General features: G+C 40.3%; 1 protein-coding gene across 3 annotated transcripts in view; it reads right to left on the reverse strand.

Moving 5' to 3' along the window:
* Positions 1–24496, reverse strand: part of LOC108787438 (serine/threonine-protein phosphatase 2A 55 kDa regulatory subunit B beta isoform) — a 285509-nt gene that overhangs the window by 168082 nt on the left and 92931 nt on the right. Inside the window, exon 3 of one of the 3 annotated variants that reach the window (XM_018556994.1) lies at positions 17272–17285. The exons of the other annotated variants lie outside the window; for them this stretch is intronic. Coding sequence (XP_018412496.1) covers positions 17272–17285 — 14 coding nt within the window. The remainder of the gene's footprint in view (positions 1–17271; positions 17286–24496) is intronic. 3 annotated transcript variants of the gene reach the window in all.

Raw genomic sequence — 24496 nt, forward strand, 5'->3', positions numbered from 1 at the left:
AATTTAAAAGACGACAATTTTCTTGCAGCTTGTCTCCATGGCAACCCATCTTTTTGACAGCCAGAGCTACCATAAATAACTGCAGGCTACTTTTAGAAGTATCTTTTTCACAGTCTTCAAGTCATTAACAGCTGCCATAAACACCAATAGTTTGTGGCATTAGGGACAATACTGTAACAATGCTATCTAACAATTGGCTGATCACTGCACGCAATATTCATGCAGATATTAAAAATAATTCCAGATGATGAAATAATCAATGAAAAGCACTGCAGGAAAGAACTGGCATTATATTGGGTATCTATTGATTAGTTAAATGATAGCAGTGTCTTTATCCATAGACACTTCAGTAAACATAATAAAAATTAAGAGATAGACACTCGCAAAGGAATTCATTAAAATTGGAGCAGGCAAAATCTAGAGCAGTAGCCCAGGGCAACCGATCAGAATCTCTTCAGTTTGCTCAGGTAAGATTTGAAAATGAGACTGAGAAGCTGATTGGTTGCAGTGCAAATCTGCTTCTGTTTTGATAAATTCCCCCCACAGTATATATACGCACATTAGCATATTAAATGAATAGTGCACAGAGCTGCTCAATGTTAATACATACAAAAAAAATGTGAAAAAAATTGGCCAGCAGACAGATATATATCTATCCATATCTATAGATATAAAGATATATAGATATATCTGAAATACTGTATTACCAAATAATCATGCGCTCCTTGTTACCTAAAGTGGAACTGCAACCTCCTATCCTTTAGAACTAAGGAAGGTGCCATCATATATCCATTTAGATTCAGATTGCAGTTGCCATGGTGCAACACATGTAAAATCGGCTATGACAGCAGCCATTTCAGAGCTGAAATAAGCACATTGGATTGCCTAGAATGTTTTTAGGGGCAGTTCAGTTGGTGGGATAGAGAAAGATTTAGATCAATCTCATTTGTGTCCAATACCAAACGTGTATTGCCATGCTCTTAGCATATAATATTCAACACCACACAGTAGTCAAATACAAAATTAATTCCATATGGCAAAATTCAAAAGTGCAATAGCAATGCAGTCCAACCGAATTGTAAAGTTCCAGTTGTTTTAATCAATATTTTCCACCGCAGATCGGCCACATGCTGAAGGATCAATGATGCTCTCCAGGTGCTCACTGACTTTCAGTACCCCTTCATTAAGGTTGATTTTTTACTTTTATATCAAAAAGGCCATACAGTGCATTTTCCTGATTAACTACCACGACACATTAATGTGTAGAAAAGGTGAATCAGTTGACGAGTTCAATCTCTGGTGCTATATCAGCTTCTGACAATGTAAACAATGTTCATATACAGCAACTGCATATGCCTGTTTCATGTACACTGAACATGCTGGCATATGTTTTTTTTTTTTTAAACACCTCCATAAAAAGGTGGAAATGGGCTTTAAGGTTTGGTGTCTAGGCATCTCCCAAAATATTTAAAAGATACAACTCCCATAATGTGCAAGCTATATTTAAAAATAAAATGTAAAATGGCAGGTACACAACACTCTTCCTGGATTTCATAGAAATTGCTGCAGACAGATCCACCTTTTGTGATTGACAGCAGATGGCAATAATTGGATTCCATACCTGCTAGTGAGCTTTCTAGCAGATATAAAATCTGCCCACTGCTGTCTCCTGTCAATCACAAGGAAGGCAGACCTCATGAGGAACTAGTATCTCAGCATCACCCATCAGGTACCACCCACTGTCAATGTTTAGCTCCCCATCACTGGTTGCTATTACACTGTTACTACCTACACAGTTAGACTCCTAGCAACTAGTCAGTGGTGTATCCTGGGTATGGATGTGCAGATGGCAGATGCCATGGGCGCCACTTGAAGACGTGGGTCAGCAAAGGTTTGCCACTGTCATTTAAACTGCATAATTTCTTTAATCTTCAATGTAATTTCACATTTACCAATTTGTATTGCGATTGTAGTCCATAATAGGCGAGAGCTTGGACCAGTGGCTACTTTACAACACAAACAGGGACCATGCGGAACAAAAAGTAGCCACCCTCCAGAAGGACAGTGCCAGCATGAATTCAGAGATGATTGAGAGGATCTACAGCTGAGTAATAAACCAATAGAATACAATTTTTGTTAAGGTAATTGAATGCATTTTTAAGGTTTAACTTAACTGGAGTGTCACTAACACAAAGTGCATTAATGATAGTTTGTTAAATGCAATACACCAGAATGCAATTATGTGAATGGGCCATCAGGTACAGAAGTGAAATATATACACAACATTGCAGCTAATGTGGAGGTGTTTGGAATCAGTCTGATGCGATTGTAATGCATTTGTAATGCATTTAAAAATTGACTTGTGTGGAGTAAAAAGCCCCCCCCCCCATATAATTTTTTTTTATATACTGTATACAGATGTATTGCCACTGCATTAGCAATGCCAAGTGTGTGTGTGTAATATAGCTCAATAGTGGTCTTTATACCCAATGGTACCTAACACCATTTGTCCACAATAATTTGCAACATCGATCCCCTATAGGAGAGAAATTGGAATACCCTGGAAATCTAACCTATAATGTGATATACAGATGTTTGTATGTGGATTTTGATTTGCCTTACGTGTTTCACATAAAAATTAACAGCATAGTAGACCTGGCAAGTAATGGGTAGCAGGTGGCCCATTTCTATGCACAAGCTGGATTTATAATACATATAAAATATTAATGCAATGTTTGAGAAGACAAAATAAAGAATAATTTGCCACTGATGTGATGCTTAATGTTGTGTTTCAGATTAGCAAGCGGGACAGGTTTAAATCCATCTCAAACAACGTCTTGTGTTTCTAACTCATTTGATCAGCTTCGATGATCCTATTAACATATTTGATCCACCCCCTTTGCTCTGAATTTGATAATGCTTGCTTTCCATACTGGTGTTTCACATGCAAATGTGAAAATATTGAATTCCTAAGAATGTTATAGAAAAGGGAGTGTGTATAGTGGATAAAAAAGGTATAGAAAACGTGACCATTCAAAAGACTTAAAGGGGACATCCACTGCACAGTGAACCCAACTTGTCTGTACAGCAAAAAGGCGATAGAATTTTCCTCCAGTAGTGCTGTAAGCTCATCAAAAGGGAAATCATAATGGTTTTGTGTGGTCTTTTAAGTTGAAACATTTTATATAGACAACATGTATGATGAAGCAAATTTATTCTATTGGTAGTTTATCAAATATGGTTCCTCCTCATTGGTGGCTACTCCAATACAAGTGGAGGCGCACCCAAAAGCAATAGAAAGCAGTGGTGCCCAAACCTATGCAAGAGCCAATAAATTATACAGCTTGTTACAGACTGCCTCTTTGCGTTTCTAAAACATAGTGACAGGTCCACTTAAAAGCCAAGTGCATTTTCTAAGTTAAGTAGAGTTGCTGTATTTACAGGATGCCATTAGCAGCTCATCAAATGTTGTCACTTAATCACTGCTGGTGGCAGCATCATCACAGACTGCTTTGTGAATGGGGTGGAGAGACACACCGGCACTGGTGTCTGTTCTAGTACCCTCGCTGGTGTCAGATTGGATGTACTGTACTAAACAGGGACAGTAAGAGTAGGCTCCAAGCAAGAATAAGCATTAACTGCACAGAAAGATGTAAAAGGCGGCGTGAGACTCCAAATGAATAAAAAAAAAAACATGGTGCTCAAAAGCTGAGCTTTAGAAAGGTGCAATCTAAGCAACAAGGGAAGTTAGCCAATAAAAAGGAGACAGTGGTGGTGCACAATTGAGAGACATGGCTGCTAAGAGTACAGGGAAAACATTATCCAGGGCACAAACTCGCCTACAGGAACAAGCACAAAGTACTGACATCGCTTATTCCTTACTCTGCAGCACATTATCAGCCCTGAACATATGATTGTCATCTGGCATCACTGTTAATATATTTCATCATTGCTGCCTGGCTAGAAGGGCTATGGCATAGATCAGAGATGGTGGAGGAAGACCCCTCTGCCCAGATTTCTCAGAAAGGAGCCTCCGCTGTTGCTAACTAGAGTGAGGACAGGTCAGGAATTTTAGTATTGAACTTTGAACGCATACGTTCTACGGAAAATGTCATCTAGTTAGATAAACTAGATATTTCACTTTAGTTCAAAATTAGCATCTTTTCAAGGTCCCTTATAAAAGAGAAACATCGCAATCTCACTGGTTTACTTTAAACCTATAAAATGGTGAGAAACCCAATCGCATAAGACATGCCAATTCAAAAGAATAATAGTCGTTTAAAGTTGGATTCATTGATTCGGACATTGGTTTGGCTACAAGAGATGCTGGTGGGTTGACCCATTTGCTGGTTTTTCAGGGACCTCACCAGGAAGATACCCTAACACAGAGCCTTACACCACTGCCTTTTTTGTAATGCAAACTAAACAGTGGCTGGATAATGGCTGTTGGACGACAGAATTGAGGGAGTCTCAGAAACATAGAAAGCTACCAGTCAAATCATCAGCCACCTATAACTGTAAATGTCAATTTTGTGCAGAACCATCCTTTAATATAATTTTACAGCAGACATTCACTGTATATATTTATACATTTTTTATAACCTTATAAATAAAATAGGTTGACAAATGAGAAAAAAAACCAAAAACACAAAGTGGGTGATTTTATGGACCCATCAATAAATAGCTAAGCACCACTGATGTGATAATGCAGTCAGTTCAGAATATTGAAAATGAATGAATACAGACAGAAAGTCATTCTCCACCAAGAGTCATTTATTAACATATATTAGATGTGTTGGTGGTCTCATTTCACTTTATATTACACCTATCATAGCACATTACATATTATGCAGAAAGACGGTAGATATGGGCTTCAATCTGACTGTAGCAAAAAAGCAAAATCAGATACTAAGTAGAAATTCAAGAAATGCCATCCAAGGAGGTCTGTCCTATTTGCATCGCAACAAAAGCTGCCAGTCGAGTCTCCGATTTAAAATGCTGATAATGTCAAATGTAGCCGAGGCTCATTGCTAGCATCCCTATACCAGAAACGCATTAAAGTGTTATGCAGGTGACACCCGTGTATCTCATTATTAAATAAAGGCAACCACTTCTGAACACACTGCATTTCAGCTTACTTATTTACTACACCTTCCAGCAATGATCCAAATTCATTTCATTATAAATAGAAAATATTACATTCTTGGACAACAGTTATGTCAAAAGAGGATTATGCTGCTTTTTCAATACACTTATCTGCACAGGCAACATTTCTACTGTCAGATTAATCCATAAACTCAATCTTGAAGAAATCAGCTACAAATTTAGCCGTAATATCAACTCATGCTACAGGACAGAAATTTAAGAGATCGAAATGGAACAAAATATGCACCGTAAATCAAATGTAAACATTTCCTGTTTCAAAATAATATACTAGCATGAAGAGCTACTTAAGGTGGACAAGGCCAAGTCAAATTGCCAGGGCCCCCTTCTCTTTATAGATCACCAGATTACGGTTAGCAAATATAAAATGTACCTGTAAAGAAAAACAAAGTTATACTTTCCTTACTAGTCTTCTGCAACACTGGGAGTGAAGTCATCGTACTTCCAGGAAAATTTCTGGGGAATGCAGAACAGGCAAAATCTCACGAAAAGACACTCCGCTCCATTGAAAGTGTGTGTCTTTTTACAAAAAATGTGGCTGCTCTGTATTCCCCAGGAAAGGAGCGACACTTCACCCACACCTACGTGCCACAGAAGGAAGGTCAAGCAAGGCAATGAGAGAGAGAAGAGAAGCCCTCTATTTTTAGGAGATGCCCCCTAAATGCAAACTAATATAGTAAACATTTATTAAACCTAAATCCATATAACCACAAGTGTAACCATCATACAGGTGAAACTCGATTAGAATATCGTGCAAAAGTAATTGCACTAAGTGCTGCAAAAGAGGCCCAAATCAAGTACTGAGTACATATGCATGCTTGTACTTTTCAGAGGTCCGATATTGTTCTATGTACAATCCTTGTTTTATTGATTGCATGTAATCTACTTTGAGGTTGTGGATTTGGGGTTCTTGGGGTTTTCATGAGCTGTAAGCCATAATCATCACAATTATGACAAATCACGGCTTGAATTATCTTGCTTTGCATGTAATGAGTCTATCTCATATATTAATGTGAGCGATTATGTTGCGCTTGGTAGTGAGCAATATTCTTTACTGTATTACCTTTCAGTGTTTCTATCTCAAATGGAAATGTTTGTTATATTAAGTGAAAAATAAATGAGTAAATTGAAAAAACAAAAAATTAGTAAATGGTGTAAAGTATATATAATAATAAAATTAATATGAATAAATTATAAACTACACCTGTGTATTGTTCAGTATTTCGTTAGTTAAACCGGTTTGTGATGTGACAATTAAACAATATTCTGTGATTAGGCTCTCAACCACAATGCCTATATAAGTGGCATGTGCATTCAAATTCAAAAGGTTGATCTCATCACTCGATTGGTTAATTCCAGTTAGACATCTATTTGACTCAGTGACCAATAGTGATGGTAGCTTACATAAATAAAACATTTATCGTCGCCCCAAAACGAAAAAACAAAGTCAGAACGAACAGAAGAACATTTTCAATCCTTCAAATAAAGATTGTTATATGCTGGCCTCAGTCATCAATTTTCAGTGTCTTTGTACTAGGCGTGGATTAGAGTTACATCAAAGATTCTTTCAATCGAAGAGGCATTTAACGCCTTCACTCATAGAAGGAAAAAGATAATAAAAATCGGAAAAACAAGAGAAAATGTCTATTACTTTATCTTCAATCCGTGAGTCCCCGAGATCTTTATTTCCTCTCTCTCCTCCAATCGGTCAGCACACGGTCTTGGTGCCGGTGTCGAACGCCCTCCAGGTGCAGTCCAACCGAGGGAGGAAGACGGGGAAAAAGGACACAAGAGAGAAGGCAGATCTAAGTGTAGTCACGAAAAATCCTTTATTCCAAATAAAAATGATTACACTTACGAGATGAGTTGAATAAAAATTCGCATATGGGTATAAGCGGCGCCCAGCCTTTGAAGGTTTGTCCAGTATGTCAGAAAGGAAACAGCGGGTCCCCTTGATGCGTTTTGTCAATTTCAGACTTTTTCAAAAGGGTATTGCTTCCCATCTGACACCGGAAATTGTATCATCGAATCAATTGAACATAGTTCAATTAGTTAATCAATTAATTAGTTTAGTTTTAGTTGTTTTACCTGGGCATATGTTCGTCTATACTGCCCAGTAATTCACATCGTGATACGGTTTATGGTTTAAAATATCTCATATATTAGTTTCACCTTTTAAGTTGCATTAGTGAAAAAAATGAACTTTGCACGATATTCTAATTATTCGAGTTTCACCTGTATATTGCAACACCCCATAAACTGAAAAGCTAGAAAAACATGTACGGCTCCACGGTACTGCACATCATGTATGAGATATGAAAAGGAGTATTAAGTGAGCAGGTTTTCTGTGACTGAGGAATATACACTGAGTGGCCAGATTATTATGACCACCCCATCAGTACTTCGTTGGGCCACGAGATGACTTTGTTGGGCCGCCTCGTGACTCCACGTGATGTTGAAAGGTAATGTGAGGAATCTGACACTGCACTGTTGCCCTTCTGTTGTCATGTACCAGTCTACCACATTTATTGCGCCAGGTAGTGGCGCTTCCGTCTCCAATTTTTTGTTAGCAGTAGATAATATGCCACAAAAAAAAAGACTAATTCTTTTAAAGTTTTTTTTTTTAAACATGTGTTTTTTCCCCCCACATCAGAAGCCAAACACACTTACATTTTGTTTTCTGTAACATGAGCTGCAGCGAGTTGGGTTGCAAATGCAGCAGGTTATATTTTTCACCCAGTGCACATCAACCCAGAACTGGGCCTATTGGAAACAATGGATATCAGCCTGCCATTGCCTTGGGCCAGCATTTCTGGGAAATGGGCCTATTGGAAACAATGAATTTTAGCTAGTCATTGCCTCTGGGCCTGCATTGCAGTGAACTGGGCCTATTGGAAACCATAGATTTCAGCTAGTCATCGGATTAGGTCTGCGTTGTGCAACACAGCCCAATTCATATGGTGTGAAAGATTTTCCCTCACTAGCTCTAATAACAGTTTTACCAGATAGGAAAAAGAAACATCTCAGCCCAACATCTCAATCCCAACAGATTAAAATAATTATTTTTTTCTCAGTAGGATAGAGGAAGTCTAGAATCAGATTTTCCAGCTGTATGTCCATACTGCAGATTTTCTCTCACTACCTGGTTAGAAACGTATTAAAAGATTTGGTAGAACCTTGCCGGACTTTAATTGTTCTCATGATTGGGAGATGAGATGTGTTCATGAATACAGGGAATAAGAGTCTGGTTGTAGGAACCTGCATTGCTCAAGTACAGAGGTGTTGGTGATGGAATTACATTCTCTTTAGGAGATAGATATGCATGTAATCTTTATTCTTTATTCTTTTCAGGAGACATTTTAAAGTCTCTGCCTAACTTCTCCTCCCTAGCGAACGGGAAAAAAGGTGTCTGCTGCCATCTGGGGTACAATTTATAAAAATTGGTAACCTTTTTTTAAAAAAAAAGGTATATGAAGTGGCAGTGTTTTTTTACACAAATATTTACATTCAATGCACTTATATGTTTGTTTTTTTATTCCAACAGTTTATGTAGTGCAGTTTGATATTCTTTTGAAGCATCAACTGCAAATTTGTTGTGGAATGCGTTGATTTGTCTCATCTTCCGGCTATACCAGCATCAAATATTTTCTAAACTTTATGAACGGTTTGTATACAGATTGGTACAAATGTATTGTAGATTATAGTTGTTAATATTGGTCTAGCTGGAAATCTGGACCGCTTCTCCAGCTACTGTATGTGTTACATGTTTTGTAATTGATGATGCATTTTATCCGTTTTAATAAAGATGGATTGTTTAAACAATATATAATGTTTCACGAGTACCAAGTATGGCAAGGTTCTACCAATCATATAATACGTTTCTAATCATATTTCAGATGTGGTGCTAGCCCACTCTTATTGGGGTAAATACATTTAATGCCACTTCCTGTCTGGTGACAGTGATGACGCCAGTAAACGAGAAGAAATCTCCCAACAGAACCCAGCATATCCATATAACAATCGGGCAGAGGTTTGAATACTTCCCCACTATACAAAACAAAAAAAAAGTTTTGGCAGGACACTAGCAATTGCTACATGTTACTTTGTAACATATATTCAGTTCCCTCATGCAACGATTTAGATTTCCGAATGTCAAACCATGGCAACACTACAGAACATTCCGTACATGACTTTTCAGATATTGGTTCTCCATCTCATGTGATTGTTTTCCTGAGCCTCAGGGAGCCTGAAGTAAAATTTAAAAAACACCCCTCTGAAATGGTATTTTTATCATCAAGCATGAGACATTTTGGAGATGCAGCTCCTCTTACTACACTGGCAAGGCATTCAACTATATCTTAGGAACATAAGCAGAATACATTTACTGAAATCTGGTCAAAGTGTATGTAGTTGGGTAAACTACTGACTTTGGGGTATTTAGCGCAACAAAAATAATTTAGTCTACATTTTTCTTGTAAAAAACACTTTTCACATACAATTTATAGCAGGCCTGAACTAATCCCATGATGCCAGTCTACAAAAACAAAGAAATAACTACAAGTTGCAGCTAACCTTTCCAAACCTTTCCTAATGTTATCAGAGCATCGGTTTCCTTAAATTTCTGTTGCCTATCAAGTATAAACATAACATGTAATAATTAACTTCACTATAACCAAACTTGAGAACTATGGGGTAACCTTTACTTTCCCATAGTTCTCTTTATGACATATACTAACGTCCACCCGTGACCCAAAACTCGGTACATCCCGGGCTATAGCCTGCTATATGCTGAGCACTGCAGCCAGGACGGATCATGACAATACTGTCGCAATCCACCCCGCTAGCTGATTGACAGCGGGGTCTGCCTATCTAGAGGCAGAGCCAGCTGTGCCGGCCCCCTCCCCTATCTGCTCCTTCAGTCAGCACTGTAGGATCAGAGAAGGCAAGGGGGGAATTCCTGCAGTGAGCAGTGACTGACAGTCACCACTCTCTGCAGGGAGATGATTGAGAAGTGGGCTAGCAGCGGTATGTTTTTGCTCACTTCACGATCAATAGAACAGACGTTTGACAGTTTCACTCACCCCATAGTTCTCATTTAAAAAGGCATCCCTATTGCCAGTATATTACTAGAGAAACCAGAGCAAATACCTGCACATACTGTACCCACAACCTACTTGCCCCATTCAGCCTTATGTACATTCCCGTTTACCAATTAAGTAGCCTCTTATAATAATCGGTCAATAGAAATTTTTGGAAGGGTGGAGACAGAGGGCAAGCTTCAACACAACCAGGAGGTTTGCCCATCAGAAATACCCAACATTTAACCAGGGTGCTTGGCACCTGCACATTATACCCAACAGCATTTTTTTTTATAGTGACAATTGCTTTACAAGAAATCTGTCTTGGGAGAAATATAGACAATTGCTGTGTATGTCATTTCCAAATCTGTGATTACAGAGGCCAGAAAATCAAGTAACTATCACTTTTAGGCCTCATGCACATGGCAATGAAAATACAGTGAGTCCAGGAAAGTGGAGTTCATTTCTGTGCGTATCTGGATGTAATGTAAGGGCCACAAACGTTATGAAGTGGCCCCATGGGATTGTGTCCCCCTGCACCCACTATTTCAGCCTATAAATTTATTATGTAGTACTTTCTAGAACTTTGTGTGGGCTGTGTTTCACCCTTGGTTTCCGGCCATAAAAGGAGTACCTGAAGACAGCCCTAACTGGGAACATTTTGACAACTGATGCTACACTTGATCTGCAGCCAATTTGTGGCAGGAAAAACAACCAATCAGCTGATGGATTTACCTCAATTTCTGAGATTGGGGTCACAAAGCTTTGTCGGTTTAATACAATTTTTGCTTTTAACCCCAATAAAAGGCTATGGCCATTATATATTCCAATATTCTGTGTTTGATCTCGTTTTATTTTCATTAATGCATTGTATTTATATTTGGTTTGTGCGTGCTGTGGCATCAGCCATCCCATGCTTTGGTATGGCTGAATGCACACCTTTAGCAGTGTCTAGGTGCATTCATTCTAGCAGCGTTTACAGAAACACGAATCTGCATCCCAAGACCATTTAGCCTGACATACAGCTCGAAGTGCCTAAATGCATGTAAACGCGTGTGTAAACATGGCTAAATGTGACCACATCCAGAACCAACTAAAGGCAGGAAAAAAGGGATCTGGGGAGCATTAGGTCTCGGTCACAATACTGCCACAGGAATCCGTAGGTTCCTGCAGCAGGAATGCCAGGTGTCTCTGTTCAGATGTGGCCGCTGTACCCATTCAAGTTAATCACTGGGTGACTGCATCTGTGTGTGTAAATATAAATATATATATATTTATATTTACACACACAGATGCAGTTACCCAGTGATTAACTTGAATGGGTACAGCGGCCGCATCTGAACAGAGACACCATAATAGACCGAGGTTGTGTATCATGTGGCCACTGTCACCCAATCATTAAGGTAAATGTGCACATCAGCCGCATCTAAATGGAACAGCTGGGATTCCTGCAGTAAAAAATCCCAAATTGTCAATGAGGCCTTAAAGTTCTCCATACTTCTCAGATAACTTGTCCAGTATTTATTGCAGACAGCCCATGTGCATGAGGCCTTAAGAGGCCAGAACTAAGCAGGTTTACAACTGAAGTAGTGGACACAGCAGACAATGCTGCTGCTAGTTAAGAGGCCAATAGCTTGGTGTTGTCAGTCTGCAGCAGGAAGCAGTGTTAGTAAAAGGATCTCCAGGTAAGACATTTTGAAACTAAACTGTATACCCTAACATACTGAAAAATAGATTGTGTTTACCCGGTCATAGCGATCATGCATAAACTTTGCCATGCACCCACTTAGGTATAGGCAGCCCTGGCACAGGCTACTCCAAAAATATACCTCTACATGCCTGTGGTGTGACCTGTACAAAGGCCACAAGAATGTGATACACATCACACAGTCCACATGGAAAAAGGATCAGGCTGAGTTGACAAGCTTATTCACAGGGAACATTTACAAGTGACCTTGTTGCAGCATGGTGCTGCACGGCATGTGTAGCATTTGTGAGATAACATTTTTTGGAAGTTTCAATAAAATATTAATGGATACTGACAAATGTTTTGTTTTTGTGTTCAGCCTGTACAAATGTCTTCCCACTTGTAATGGTGGCAAAATACTAATTCTAAGACATAGCAACTGACAGCTGTGATGTGCCATTCTTAAGATACGCACTGCCTGACAGGCAAATTACACATTTCAGTACACATGCTGCCTAATGCAGTAACCTGCTGCTTTAGTGCAGCTGCAATGCAGTGAATAAGGCACATTAAGACTAACCATATGTGCGTTGATGCTTCCTAACAGTAGGTTTTGAAAGTCTATAAAAAGGAAAACTTAAGATAAAATTAACCCTAGAGATGCATACTGGAAAGACCCTACTTTTGTAAAATCTAAAGGAGATCTGGAATTCCCTCATGTTTACCTGTTTTATAATACAGAAAAAAGGTATTCCCAAACACTTCCACTGAATGCTCCATGCGGTTTCTTATGTGTAATATCAAAGTGAGTACAAACAGGGACATCTCTATAATGGCTGTTGCATGGCATCTCTTTTGGTCATGTGGGGGGTGGCAGCAGGCTTGTTATACACTGGCTGCTCTGCTGTCCTTTATTAACGCAAGATTTGCTGCTCTGGAATCTTCCTAACAAAGCACTAATCATCTCTGTGGAAGCATCACGTGCTCCCACCTCATTGCCCTCTCATCAGCCCATGGTAAAGCCATCAGCAGCTGAGAAGGAGTGCCCAGTGGCTGCTGATGGCACCCAATTGCTGGCCATGCTCTCTTCCCCCTGTCCAATGCCAACTTGGCTCTGCTGCTGAGAAGGAGGCAGCGACTGAAGAGGAATGCGCCAAACCCGCTCGGTCCAGCTGCCGCTACCTCTTCCCTGCACAGCCCAGCTGGCATCCGTGGGGTCTGGCAGTCATACCTTGGACCAGAAGGGTCTGCTCAAATGCAAGCTGTGGGTGCATCTGCCAAGACCCCTGTCCCCACATCGCCCTAACCAACCACCCCCCTTTCGCCGCCTAGAGACACCAGAGTACAAAGTTTTTGTTTGCTGCATCACTAATCAGAATCATCCATTATACGGAAATGTATTGCACAGCACAGGTTTGAAGAACTACCTACCCTACAAGCAAAAAAAACCTCTGGAATCTGGCTACAGTACATTAAAGAGAACTCAGACTAATACAAATGGACAGTTTAGCGCTAGTGGCATAATAGCAAAAGCAGCCAATGTGACTGCTATGGCTATTATGCCCCCCCATTAGGGATCCCTACTCTAAAAAAAAAAAGTATATCTATAGATCTCCATCTATCTATCTATCTATCGAGAGAGAGAGAGAGAGAGAGAGAGAGAGAGAGAGAGAGAGAGAGAGATTTAACCATGCCTTGCTCCAATCTAAAACTAAAAAAGGTTTGGCTAGACGAGATACACTTTTACTGCATTGTGATTTTTCTTTTCCAAGACAGAGTAGAAGACAATACAACAGACCATACAAATATCTAAATCTGATGTGATGGTTGATGGCAATAAAAAAAAGTATATTGTACAATGCAGCCATTTACTTAACGATGTTCCTTTTCTATGAGGTGATGTAGGAGTATAAATGGAAGACCTTCATGGAACATTAGCTACCACAAAAATATAGATATGCAGCGGCATTCCTCTTCACCCACTAGCAGCATACCAGCAACCATAAAATAAAATTTTATGCAGCACAGACAAATCATCGGTAGCAATAATTGGCTTACATTATTGTCACACGGCCCACGTTGCTAAGAATTGGGAGGGGAGATGTGTAAGGGCCATACATCTCTCCTCGCCCCCGGCTCTTAGCAACTTAGGCAGCTATTTTCAGAGTCCCGCTTGGCTACCAGAGATGGCCAGAGCATCCCAGGTCGTGAAGAGCCCCTCTACCCTACTCCTGCATGCTCCACCATCAGCACCCCTTCCCATTGCCAGCCTTACGCCGAGTATGGACATTCAGTAACATGGATGAAAGAATGAGTGGACTACAAGCGTGGCAAAGTCACTACTTGTATTGCACGTTCATCTGCCACGGTGAACGATAGAACTTGTAGTTTCTCTATTCACAGATCCAGTCAAAGGATTTGGCGATGCAGCTGTGCAAGTGTAGTTATGTACAGCTGCACCAACTTTTAAAAAACACAAGCCTGTGGGGAGAAGAACCCTGTAATCCAGGCATATAGAGGGCACAGGAGAGGAGTGTGATGTGACCATGTTTCTGTTTACACCCTAAATATGGGTGTAACACGAAAGCTAGTCAGAAAAGCAAACATGTATTTTAGGGAGAAATGTTACAATAGTTATTAAAGTGACATTAAAGTAAGGAGTTAAATCTTAAAAATGCATTCAAGTACCTTAACTATTAACAAAAATGTATCTTGTTTATCACTGGGCAGTAGATCCTCAAATCATCTCTGAATACATGCAGACGTTGCCCTTTCTTCTGGAAGGTGGCTACTTTTGTTCCCCATGGTTCAGTGTGTGTTGTAAAAGTAGCCACAACTCCAAGCTCGCTCCCTTGATAACACTACAATCTTGATACAAGATTGTAGCAAACTAAACCCGAGATTGTAATCCATCACAGGAGTGCGCTTGGAATGATGGCTACTTAACACACACGGACAATGGGGAACAAAAGTAGCCACCCTTCAGAAGGAAGGACAGTGCCTGCACCAATTTAGAGAGGGTTTGAGGATCTACAGCTGAGTGATATACAAATAAGATGCATTGTGTTCATAGCTAAGGTACTTGGATGCATTTTTAAGATTTATCCCCAGAGTTTAGTGTCACTTTAGCGGTGTATCATGGTCTCATCACACTTACTACCAAGATAGAAAAAGGGAAGGGGCAAGCCACTTGATCAATATCTAGACCCTAGATAGGTACAAGGTGGGGAATAATAATGTAGATGGGCACATGTGGGGTGGGCAACAATACAAAGAAAAAGTGCATAATAAAACATTCACAGGCACTCAACACTTATGGCCAGGAAAAAGTGCCCCTTTAAAAAAATAAAAAATAGACATTTTGTAGGACTTTCTTACATGGTTACGTAGTAGATATTATTTTGTGTGTCAAGATGCTCTGGTTTGTCCCAGTCACTGATTACCTTTGAATCTGAACTCAACTTCACGGTTTGATACTTTGGCCATTTTGTCACCTGCCTGCCAGCTGGCCCAGTGGGAAGCAAGGGAGCAGACTTCACACACTGTATTGGTGACACTGCAAATCCAATAATTCAAAAATTATGCACACGCATTTACATAAAGTGATAGCCATCAACAAAACCAAAACTACAGATCTTCAGGGGTAATGAAGAATACACCAAACTATATCAAGGATAGCAAAGAACAGGGTGCTGCAAAAAAAGTGAATAGTTGGCAGTGAGCGTCATTTGTAAGGAGACCAAGCAGTGTGTATACTGGCTAAGCAATCAACCAGGGTTTCTTCAAGAAGTTGAAAGGTTGTTAGGAGAGGATCCTAAACAATAAGCAGTTTGTGCCTCTCAGATAAACCGCTGACACCTGAGATCTGCTTAGGTATATGCAAGGGTGGCATTCTTCCTACTGATGACCACTGTAAAGAGACATCTTCCCACTAAGCACCAGTAGAAGGGGGCAGTTGCATGTATTGGCATTCAGGGGATTCTATGCTTTACGTGTACTCACATGCAGGGGACACTATGCACAAATTTATTGTGCGCTCACATGCAGAGGACACCATGCACACATTTATTGTGTGCTCACATGCAGGGGACACTATGCACAAATTTATTGTGTCCTCACATGCAGGGGACACTATGCACAAATGTATTGTGTGCGTACATCCTTAGTAAAAGGAAGTGAAAATGCCCCAAAAAACCAGGACAATGGGATTCAGGATTTGTCTGTCGGTTCTACAGGTTTACAGACACCTTAGCAAGTTGTAAACGTGTAACTATGCCAGGTAACGTAGTATTAAAAACACAAACTTTTCACGAATAAATCCACATCCAAAGAAATATACATTCCCCAGCAAAGTATTTAATAACATGTTTGCCAAAGCACTTAGTCATCATGTTTCCAAACCGCTCCAACTCTCAGATCCACTTCCCTGAACTTCCTGTCTAGTACAAGACACATGGGACAACACAGTGTCCAGCAGCTCTCCATCTACTAGCTTGAAGAGGATAACAGAGCAGTGGTGTGTCTTGCCTTGTAGTGCCTGTGGAGACATGCACAGCTTACTAACACTCCATAGGACCCTGCAAGGGAAAGAAGCCACACTAAAACAGGATATCAGGACCAGTGCTCAAAGGATTAGCGGATTCTGCAGGAAGCTAAAACTTTTAAACATCAAAAGGAGCAGAATCAATTGTAAATGACTTAATCAGCATTGGAAATGGCTTAAAAACCTTTTGACTCGGTCACATTAAATAACATGGGAAAACACTGATCACCATGACAACTGGCTGTATTTTGCTCGCTCATAATTTTTAGTTCGGTTTTCTAGCTCCAGTAAGATTTGTCCAGTCCTGATGTAAATGGTATACTTTTCCACTGACCTTCATGTAAGGGTGCACTAAAATTTTCATCACCACCACTTTTTTCATTTTGACAATTACTAAAAATGTATTGTACAGAGCACCCTTGGGTGTCAAATATGGCAGGCCACTTTCCTTCTCTTTATCCCTTTTACAACTTACGGTTCACTATAATGTCTCATAAGCTGTAGATATGTTCAGGTTTCAGGAAACCCTTTCTCCTAAATATGAGTACAATGGTTCCCTCTGTTAAAATGTATGAGAAAGCCTGGGTTACAGTGTCTTGTTGTTACCAAGCCAGGCCCACAGTAAGCACACCCACTGTGCACCTGCATACTTCCGGAAATATTACCTAGGATTATTAATTTGGGAATTAGTGCTGAATGAGCTTGCAGCTTTCAGGACATTTTGGAACATGCAAGTAAATATTTTCAGTGATTTGGTGGATATTTTGTCATGTAGAAAGTGTTAAGCTCTCATTTCATACAAGTGGAGCACACCCTAAACAGTTTGCCATTGTCTGGAACCTGCAAAATAGAATAGACCCCCTACGGCACTATTAATATTGAGAACATTTATTGTGAGATCCCATCTGAGGTCCAAACCTATGGTTTATGTTCTGTCTGAATTTGCAGTTTCCTCTATTTCTTTCTCTAGATTCAGTTTTGAGGCAGGAGGTCCTAAACTGGTCTTCGCATGGAGGGCCACAAAGGAAAAGTGAAAGCTGCTGCAGCTAGAATACAACTATACACCCACAGTTATGTCATTATAAACATGAATCTGATGTACCACCCACACACACACACAGACACACACACACACTGTCATAGTTAAAAGATAGCTATGGTAGCAGCCACCACCAGATTCACAGCTTCTGTAGCACCATCTCTTACGTTTACTCATGAATGCTCATTTCCTTCCTCCTCATTGCACTAATGGAAGCATAAGCAAAATGAGTATATTAGCTACATGTTGCTTTATGCACACACATTTGGTCCTATTATGTTAATGTTGTGTTTATACTGATGAGCATTATTGAAGGGTTTACTCAGAACCCTCAGAAGTGAGGGTTCCCTGCAAAAATCAGTAATGGGATTTTGTGTTGCCCAATCCTGCCCAGAGGAAATAGACAAACACTGCTTAGCTGATATGGATGACAGATCTGAAAGCTAAGCCAGAAACCAAAATTATTTGAAGTATAGATTAGCTGTAGGAAAAGAAAATCCTACATTTACAAGGAGGCACCAAAATGTTCAAATGGCCTACTTTTTCCAGCAGTATGAAGTGCTCTGCAAGACGCACACTTTTTTTTACGCTTGGTTCCAGCGTGCTGCAAATATTTTAGCCAAGAGCTTGCCGCATGGTGTTGTTCCTTCCAAATGTATGTTGCCATCAAAATGTATTGTCTTTAATAAGGAAAAAAAAGAATAAAAACTGAAAAAAGGCAGTACACATACATTGCTCATTCCTTCTATACTTGATGACACTGGCTGGATGCCTTTATACCTCATGTGTCAGGACAATGGCATTGCATATAAGGGTGAACTGGGTCTCTGAAGCATGCAGGGAAAATGACGCTGCGGACAAAACTGGGCATAGCTGCGAAGAACTGCACATTGGTTTAAAGAGGCATGGTTAGAGTCTGAGCCCACTAACAGTACACACTGTACATGTTCAACACTGTCCTTGTACCTTCAAAATATTACTACATTACTGCAAGAGAGAGAACCTTACATGGGAGTCCGCTACCTTTAAATCACACCAAGTGTAATTTTTACAAGCATTAGACAACATGCTTGCCAGTGAAAAGCGCACCATAGGGTTAGGGTCAACCCTTCGCTTGACATTGGCAGTACAAGTATTTGTACAAAAATTTTAAACAGGGCTATTCACAAAAGGGTGAAGAGTTTGGAGAAAGCAGGAGAAATTATTAAATCTAGGACAGCATAACTGAACTGGAAAATGAGCTGAATGAGAATTTTTCCAAATCAGCTCTTTTTGGCCTACATTGTGCCCTTCCCTTTTGTAAATAACCGCGTTAGTTTTCCAATTTTGTACCAATATTTGTACTGCCAATGTCAAGCTAAAGACAATATATAACCAATTTTAACTTGCCATTAGGAGCACAAATATGAGTGCAAAAACTGATTAACAGGTGCACCCAAAAAACACGTTCATAGTTACATGTAATGAAAAGTAAACAGGATTTAAAGTTTCACTGCAAACCCTGTTTTTGATGGCAAAAGCTGGCCATACACTTTGCGATTATCGTTCGTTTGTCTCGTGCCGTCATCAAACCCTCGTTTGTTTTCTGCTCGGACCATGCACAGACCAATGTCGTTGTGAAAATCATTAGTGAAAATGTTTTCCTGCCTGACTGATCCAGGAAATTCGACGAGGAGTAAAATAAATTAAAACAAAAATTGTTGGGTTCCCATCAACTGATCGATTATCATTCGGAAATCATCGTTCGAATGATAATCGATAGGTGTATGGGTGTATTGTGGTATGTCTGGCCTGTGGGATGGCAATTTCAGCTGTGCGCATGCTTCTGAATTATCTGCTGCAAGTCAGACCTCAAAAAAACAATAAAACCACACACACCTCACAAAAATACATTGGTTGTAATCTCTATACAAAAGCTCAAAACATGTACAACAGCACTCCTTATGCAACCAAAGCACGTTACAATCCAGACTCCTGCAATGCATAATAGTCCAAAATAACCCCGAATCACTTTTGTTTCACTCTCTATACCATTTTTTGTGTTTTACGTCAGAAAACCAAATCAGACATCTTACTTTTTACTTGCCGAAAAACCTTTAGAGCTTTTTTACGCAATAGGCCCCATTCACACCAGGGTGACAGCGTTTCGGCTCTTTTTCAGGTGTTTTTTTTTTGCGTGTTTCACATGCTTTTTCTGTTTATATGCAAGCACGTTTTAAAGGCTAATCTTCAGCTGTCCAATGAAAAAGCAGTCTCAGTTGCAGAAAAGCACTAGAAAAAGCGCACAAAACGTGCTGATCAGCGTGTTTCCATTGAAGTATATAGAGCAAAACAAGCTGATAAGCGCAACAAAAGAAGCTCATGGACCATTTTAAACAACGGGCGTATTATGCGCGATTCAGCACATTTGCGTGAATGGCTTCCAATTAGGAATACATGGGATTTCTATTTGCTTGCGTTACAGCACGGAAAAAACAAACCGTGACAAAACATCAACTGGTGTTAAAGGGGCCTTAGAAGCACCTACATCATCAGGCAGGTAGGCAGCCAGACAGGGTGTCATGCAGATGGTCTTCCTCAGCACAGTGGCGGCTATCACTGACTCCAGGGAGGTGGGTGGCCCAGGCTATGCAATTGACAGCCTAGAGTGCTGTCAATTGCAGCCCAGCCATCCACTTCCACACACACTGCTGTCACCACCCGCCTGCTATATACCATGTACCCTGGCCACTTGACTGCAGCAACAAGGAGGCAGAGCTGTAGGATGTGTATTGTATGTGCACGGACCGCCATTAGGTGCTTTAAAAGTAATTTTACCCTATATACTTGGCCCACTGTGCCCCTGACTTCACACATTTGTATGATGTACAGTATGTTCATGTATATGGTAGAATCACACATTACTGTCTAGTGTATTGATATTTTTTTTTTTGCTAGTAAACTGACACTTTGGAACATTACTGTATAGACACACCAACGAGATTTGGTTGTTTAGGCCTCTGTTCATGTCTCTAGCCATGTCTCTGAAGCCATTTGGTTAGAAAAACAACACGTCACATTTGTTTTGCATTGCTACTGACGTTGGTGGACAGAAATAGGTACAGCCTCAGTATGTTTAGAAACAGGCATATGGTTGAGACTCTTAAAACCAACAAATCCTATTTACATTAAGTCTCTAATCCAGTTAATAAAATGATGCAAGAGACACGTGACAAAGCACATAACTTCACGTAGAGACATGTACGTCTACATTTTGTGTGTGGATTTTTTTTCTCTTTTTGCTGTATGCATACTTTATTTTTTCTGCATCTAAATTTCTGTTTTTACCTTCTTGCCACCCATTGGCATTTAATACAGTGAAAGATTCATCTACAGCTGTACTCATTTTTATACCTAAACAAACTGCTAATCTCATTATTAAACTAAAAGGATATCAATCCAATTACCTTATTTTATGGGGTAAAGAGCTGCCTGCAGAATGCAACAACCTATAGCAACTAAGCACCAACCAGCTTTTATTCTAACAAATTTTTCAATAATTTGTATTAGAAAGTTTGTAAAATATAAAAGGTTGCAGGAAAGGTGTCAAATATTAGGAATACATACATAGTACACCATTGCAGGTTAACAGGTCACACAAGGTTCATCCCAGACACAACAGAAGGTGTGCAAAGCAACCCTGACATATAAAGAAAAAGGGGGAAGGAGAGGAAGGAGGTTAAAAAGGAGGAAAGCCAAGGGTTTATAGGGTGAGCCAAAGAGGTAGTGGAGAAGCGAAAGGTTTAGAAATGGCTAGGGGAGGGGGGAGTTTAATGTAGTTGGAAGTAATGAACTTGCAGAGTGAGAAAATGACTGCCTCAGCGTTTTAAAACATAACCCCAATTCTTTTAATTGGTGAATCAAATACATTTTAATTTTTATGTTAAGTTAGAATTTAGTGTGCATTTAACAGCATCCATAAAAACAACTTTCCCCTGGGTGTCACCAACTGTTGCGTTAGTTATTTTTAGGAACAAAGCAATCACATAGGCGTAGTAATTTTAAAGACAATTTAGACTTAAGATTGGCCATGGTTGAGAGTGGTGGCATGTAACCGAGCTTCGAGCCACTGCAGCGGTTTATTAGTGGACTATTCAGCCTCTCTCCTCCTGAAACTACATGTCAAAAGCACAAGGCAACCATGGGAAACCCCGAGATCCGAATTCAGTTCCTCCATCGGCTTCTTCAGTACAATGGGAACTTGCATCGCAAGCATGACTGCCGTCCTCTCCGATACTAATTCCAGATCTGCGGGAACCACGATCTCCCATTGGGTTTTTAGAGTTCACTTCCTTCACGGCCTTCCAGCTTGGTGGGTGCACCTGTGAATTCAGACATCCGGGCTGCAAGCAAGCTGTGCTGACTCGTGAGGCCTTGGAACACTGGGCAGGGGAAATCAAGGTGGACTTGTGGAAGGAGGTAGATCTCCGCCAACAGACGACCCCTGAGTCCCAGGTGTCCGAAATCTCCTCGTAGCACGTGGCGTCCCTCAACGCTCTGGAATCCTGCCATTCGCACTGCCAGAAGTTTGTGGCCTTGCAGCTGAAGCCTAAGGAGAACAAGACCAGGTATACTATTCACCCGCGAGGTATACCAGAGGCTACCACGGGCCCCAATTTCCATGAGACTGTTACATTCATCTTGAACAGGGTCCTGGGGAAGCCATCACAGTAATTGGGAGGTATGGATCTGGTTGAGTATGGGGAGTAGGGTCTCTATTAGAACTACAGGGGCTAACCCATTCTGCTATATCTATTCTCAGCTCCCAGGGTTACTGTTTTTTTCACTATGTTAATTTCTGTGCACTATTTTAACCTTACACTTTATTAGGGTTTTTATAAGCAGGCATTTTTCATATACAATATTGCTAGCCTCATAGCTATTTAGATATTCATGTGTCCGGGAACCAAGAAACCAAGCAAAGTGCAGGTTAAAGAACAGTTTATTGAAAATAACAAAATGGCAACAAATGTAGAAAGTCCAGGACATTACTGGTACCAAGCCATAGGTCAGATGCCAAAGTGGGTAGCAAGCCAAATCAGGTCAGGGAACACTGAGAACAGGATGAATGGAAACAATAGTCAGAGTCAGGAACCAGGAGATCTGTCAGTCAGACCCAGGGTCATACACAGAGAATAGGATAGTTAGAGCACTTGGTAGATCTGAACACACACATGGGCAGATAAAAATGGACCAGCAGCTGGTTAAATAGTGAATAGATGCATCATCACTATGAGACAAGAAGTTGCCAGATGTTTACCAGAAGTTGCAGAATGATGTTTACAGGTTTGGTCATAAGAGGGCAACCAAAGAGGAACAATATTTACGAAGTGTGTCAGACGCACTTCAAAAGAAGATAGGCTGCAGCTCAACAGGACAAGGAAGGATAAGAACCCCTGACACCATGTTGACTATCGGTATACTGTTAGTGCCTTTCCTTGCATTTTCCCCGTTTTAGCTACCTGATGTTCATTTAAAGTATGTTTCTCTGAAACATGTTCGGCTGATCTCTATGGTCTGTGTTTATGGTCTCAGTTGGCGCTTTACTATATCCTAGTTGAGAAGACCGAGATATTTACTTTTTTTGCTTTTGGATGGCTGAGTGTGGTGGTTGCTTCTACCTGCTGCTGAACACATACCCCTCTTAGGTATCCCTTCTGGTCTCGCTTATGGACTGTTGGGGTAGTAGTGTTCTACCCGTTTAGATTTTTGCTTCATTTCAGCTTTTTTTGGTCTCTAGATCATTGACCACTCAATTTCACTTTCAGACTGCCTTTTTATAGTGCTTCCATCATCCTTGACCCCTTCTTTGCCCTTTGTTTTCCTTCATCAGTTCCTCTCCTTTTTTCTCCGTTTCCCACATCACCATTTTTTTCACTTTGTCTTTTCTAGGTACCTATCGTTTTTTTCTTCTCCTACGGGGAGACTTGATGAGGTCTCTCAATAGGGCAGGATATTGCAGATTCACCTCTTATGTTAAAGGGCTATAGACTCTTAAAAGTGATCATGTGTACTCGCAGAGCTGAAAAGACTAAGGGTCCAGATCAGTTTCCTTCAGGTAATTCATTCTAAAACATCTTGTATTCTGAGATTCCAGAATGTCTACTGCATATCAGTGTGGCTCCCCGGACTCAGTCTAAAAGGGGTTAGTATATTGATCCACAAGGCGATCCTATGTACATTCGAAGATGTATGGTGCCACCCGGAGGGATGGGTGCTTTTTGTAAGGAGACGGGTGGGCTACCAAAAGGTGCATGTTTGCCAATTTGTATCCTTTCTGGAGGGTATTTTGGAGGAGTTGCACGCCTTCACTGAAGATGGCAATTTCAATCTCTCAAATCGGACATTTGACACTTCCAAGCATACATGTGACATATCCCCCTCCCACCTTTTTTCTTCTTCTCTAACACTTAACTTTTTTTCTCCCTCTCGTCCTTCTGCTATACTACTATGATTGTTTCACAGGTTGGCAACCTTATTTTTTCTCCCCTCCAAAATGACATTGGTGAGATATCCTAATGGGCTAAAGGATGTTTCATATTACTTGCATTATCTATTGGTATTACCCAACTTTCGTATTGCCATTTTGATTTCGGTCTCGCTTGTATGTCTGTTATAAATAAAGATACACTGGCCACTCAGTGTGTATGTGTGTGTGTATGTGTGTGTGTATGTGTGTATGTAAATGACATTGGTGAGATATCCTAATGGGCTAAAGGATGTTTCATATTACTTGCATTATCTATTGGTATTACCCAACTTTCGTATTGCCATTTTGATTTCGGTCTCGCTTGTATGTCTGTTATAAATAAAGATACACTGGCCACTCAGTGTGTATGTGTGTGTGTATGTGTGTGTGTATGTGTGTATGTGTGTATGTGTGTATGTGTGTATGTGTGTATGTGTGTATGTGTGTGTGTGTGTGTGTGTGTGTGTGTGTGTGTGTG

Source organism: Nanorana parkeri, unplaced genomic scaffold, assembly GCF_000935625.1.
Source record: "Nanorana parkeri isolate BGI_ZX_2015 unplaced genomic scaffold, ASM93562v1 scaffold261, whole genome shotgun sequence".
Lineage (NCBI taxonomy): Eukaryota > Metazoa > Chordata > Amphibia > Anura > Dicroglossidae > Nanorana > Nanorana parkeri.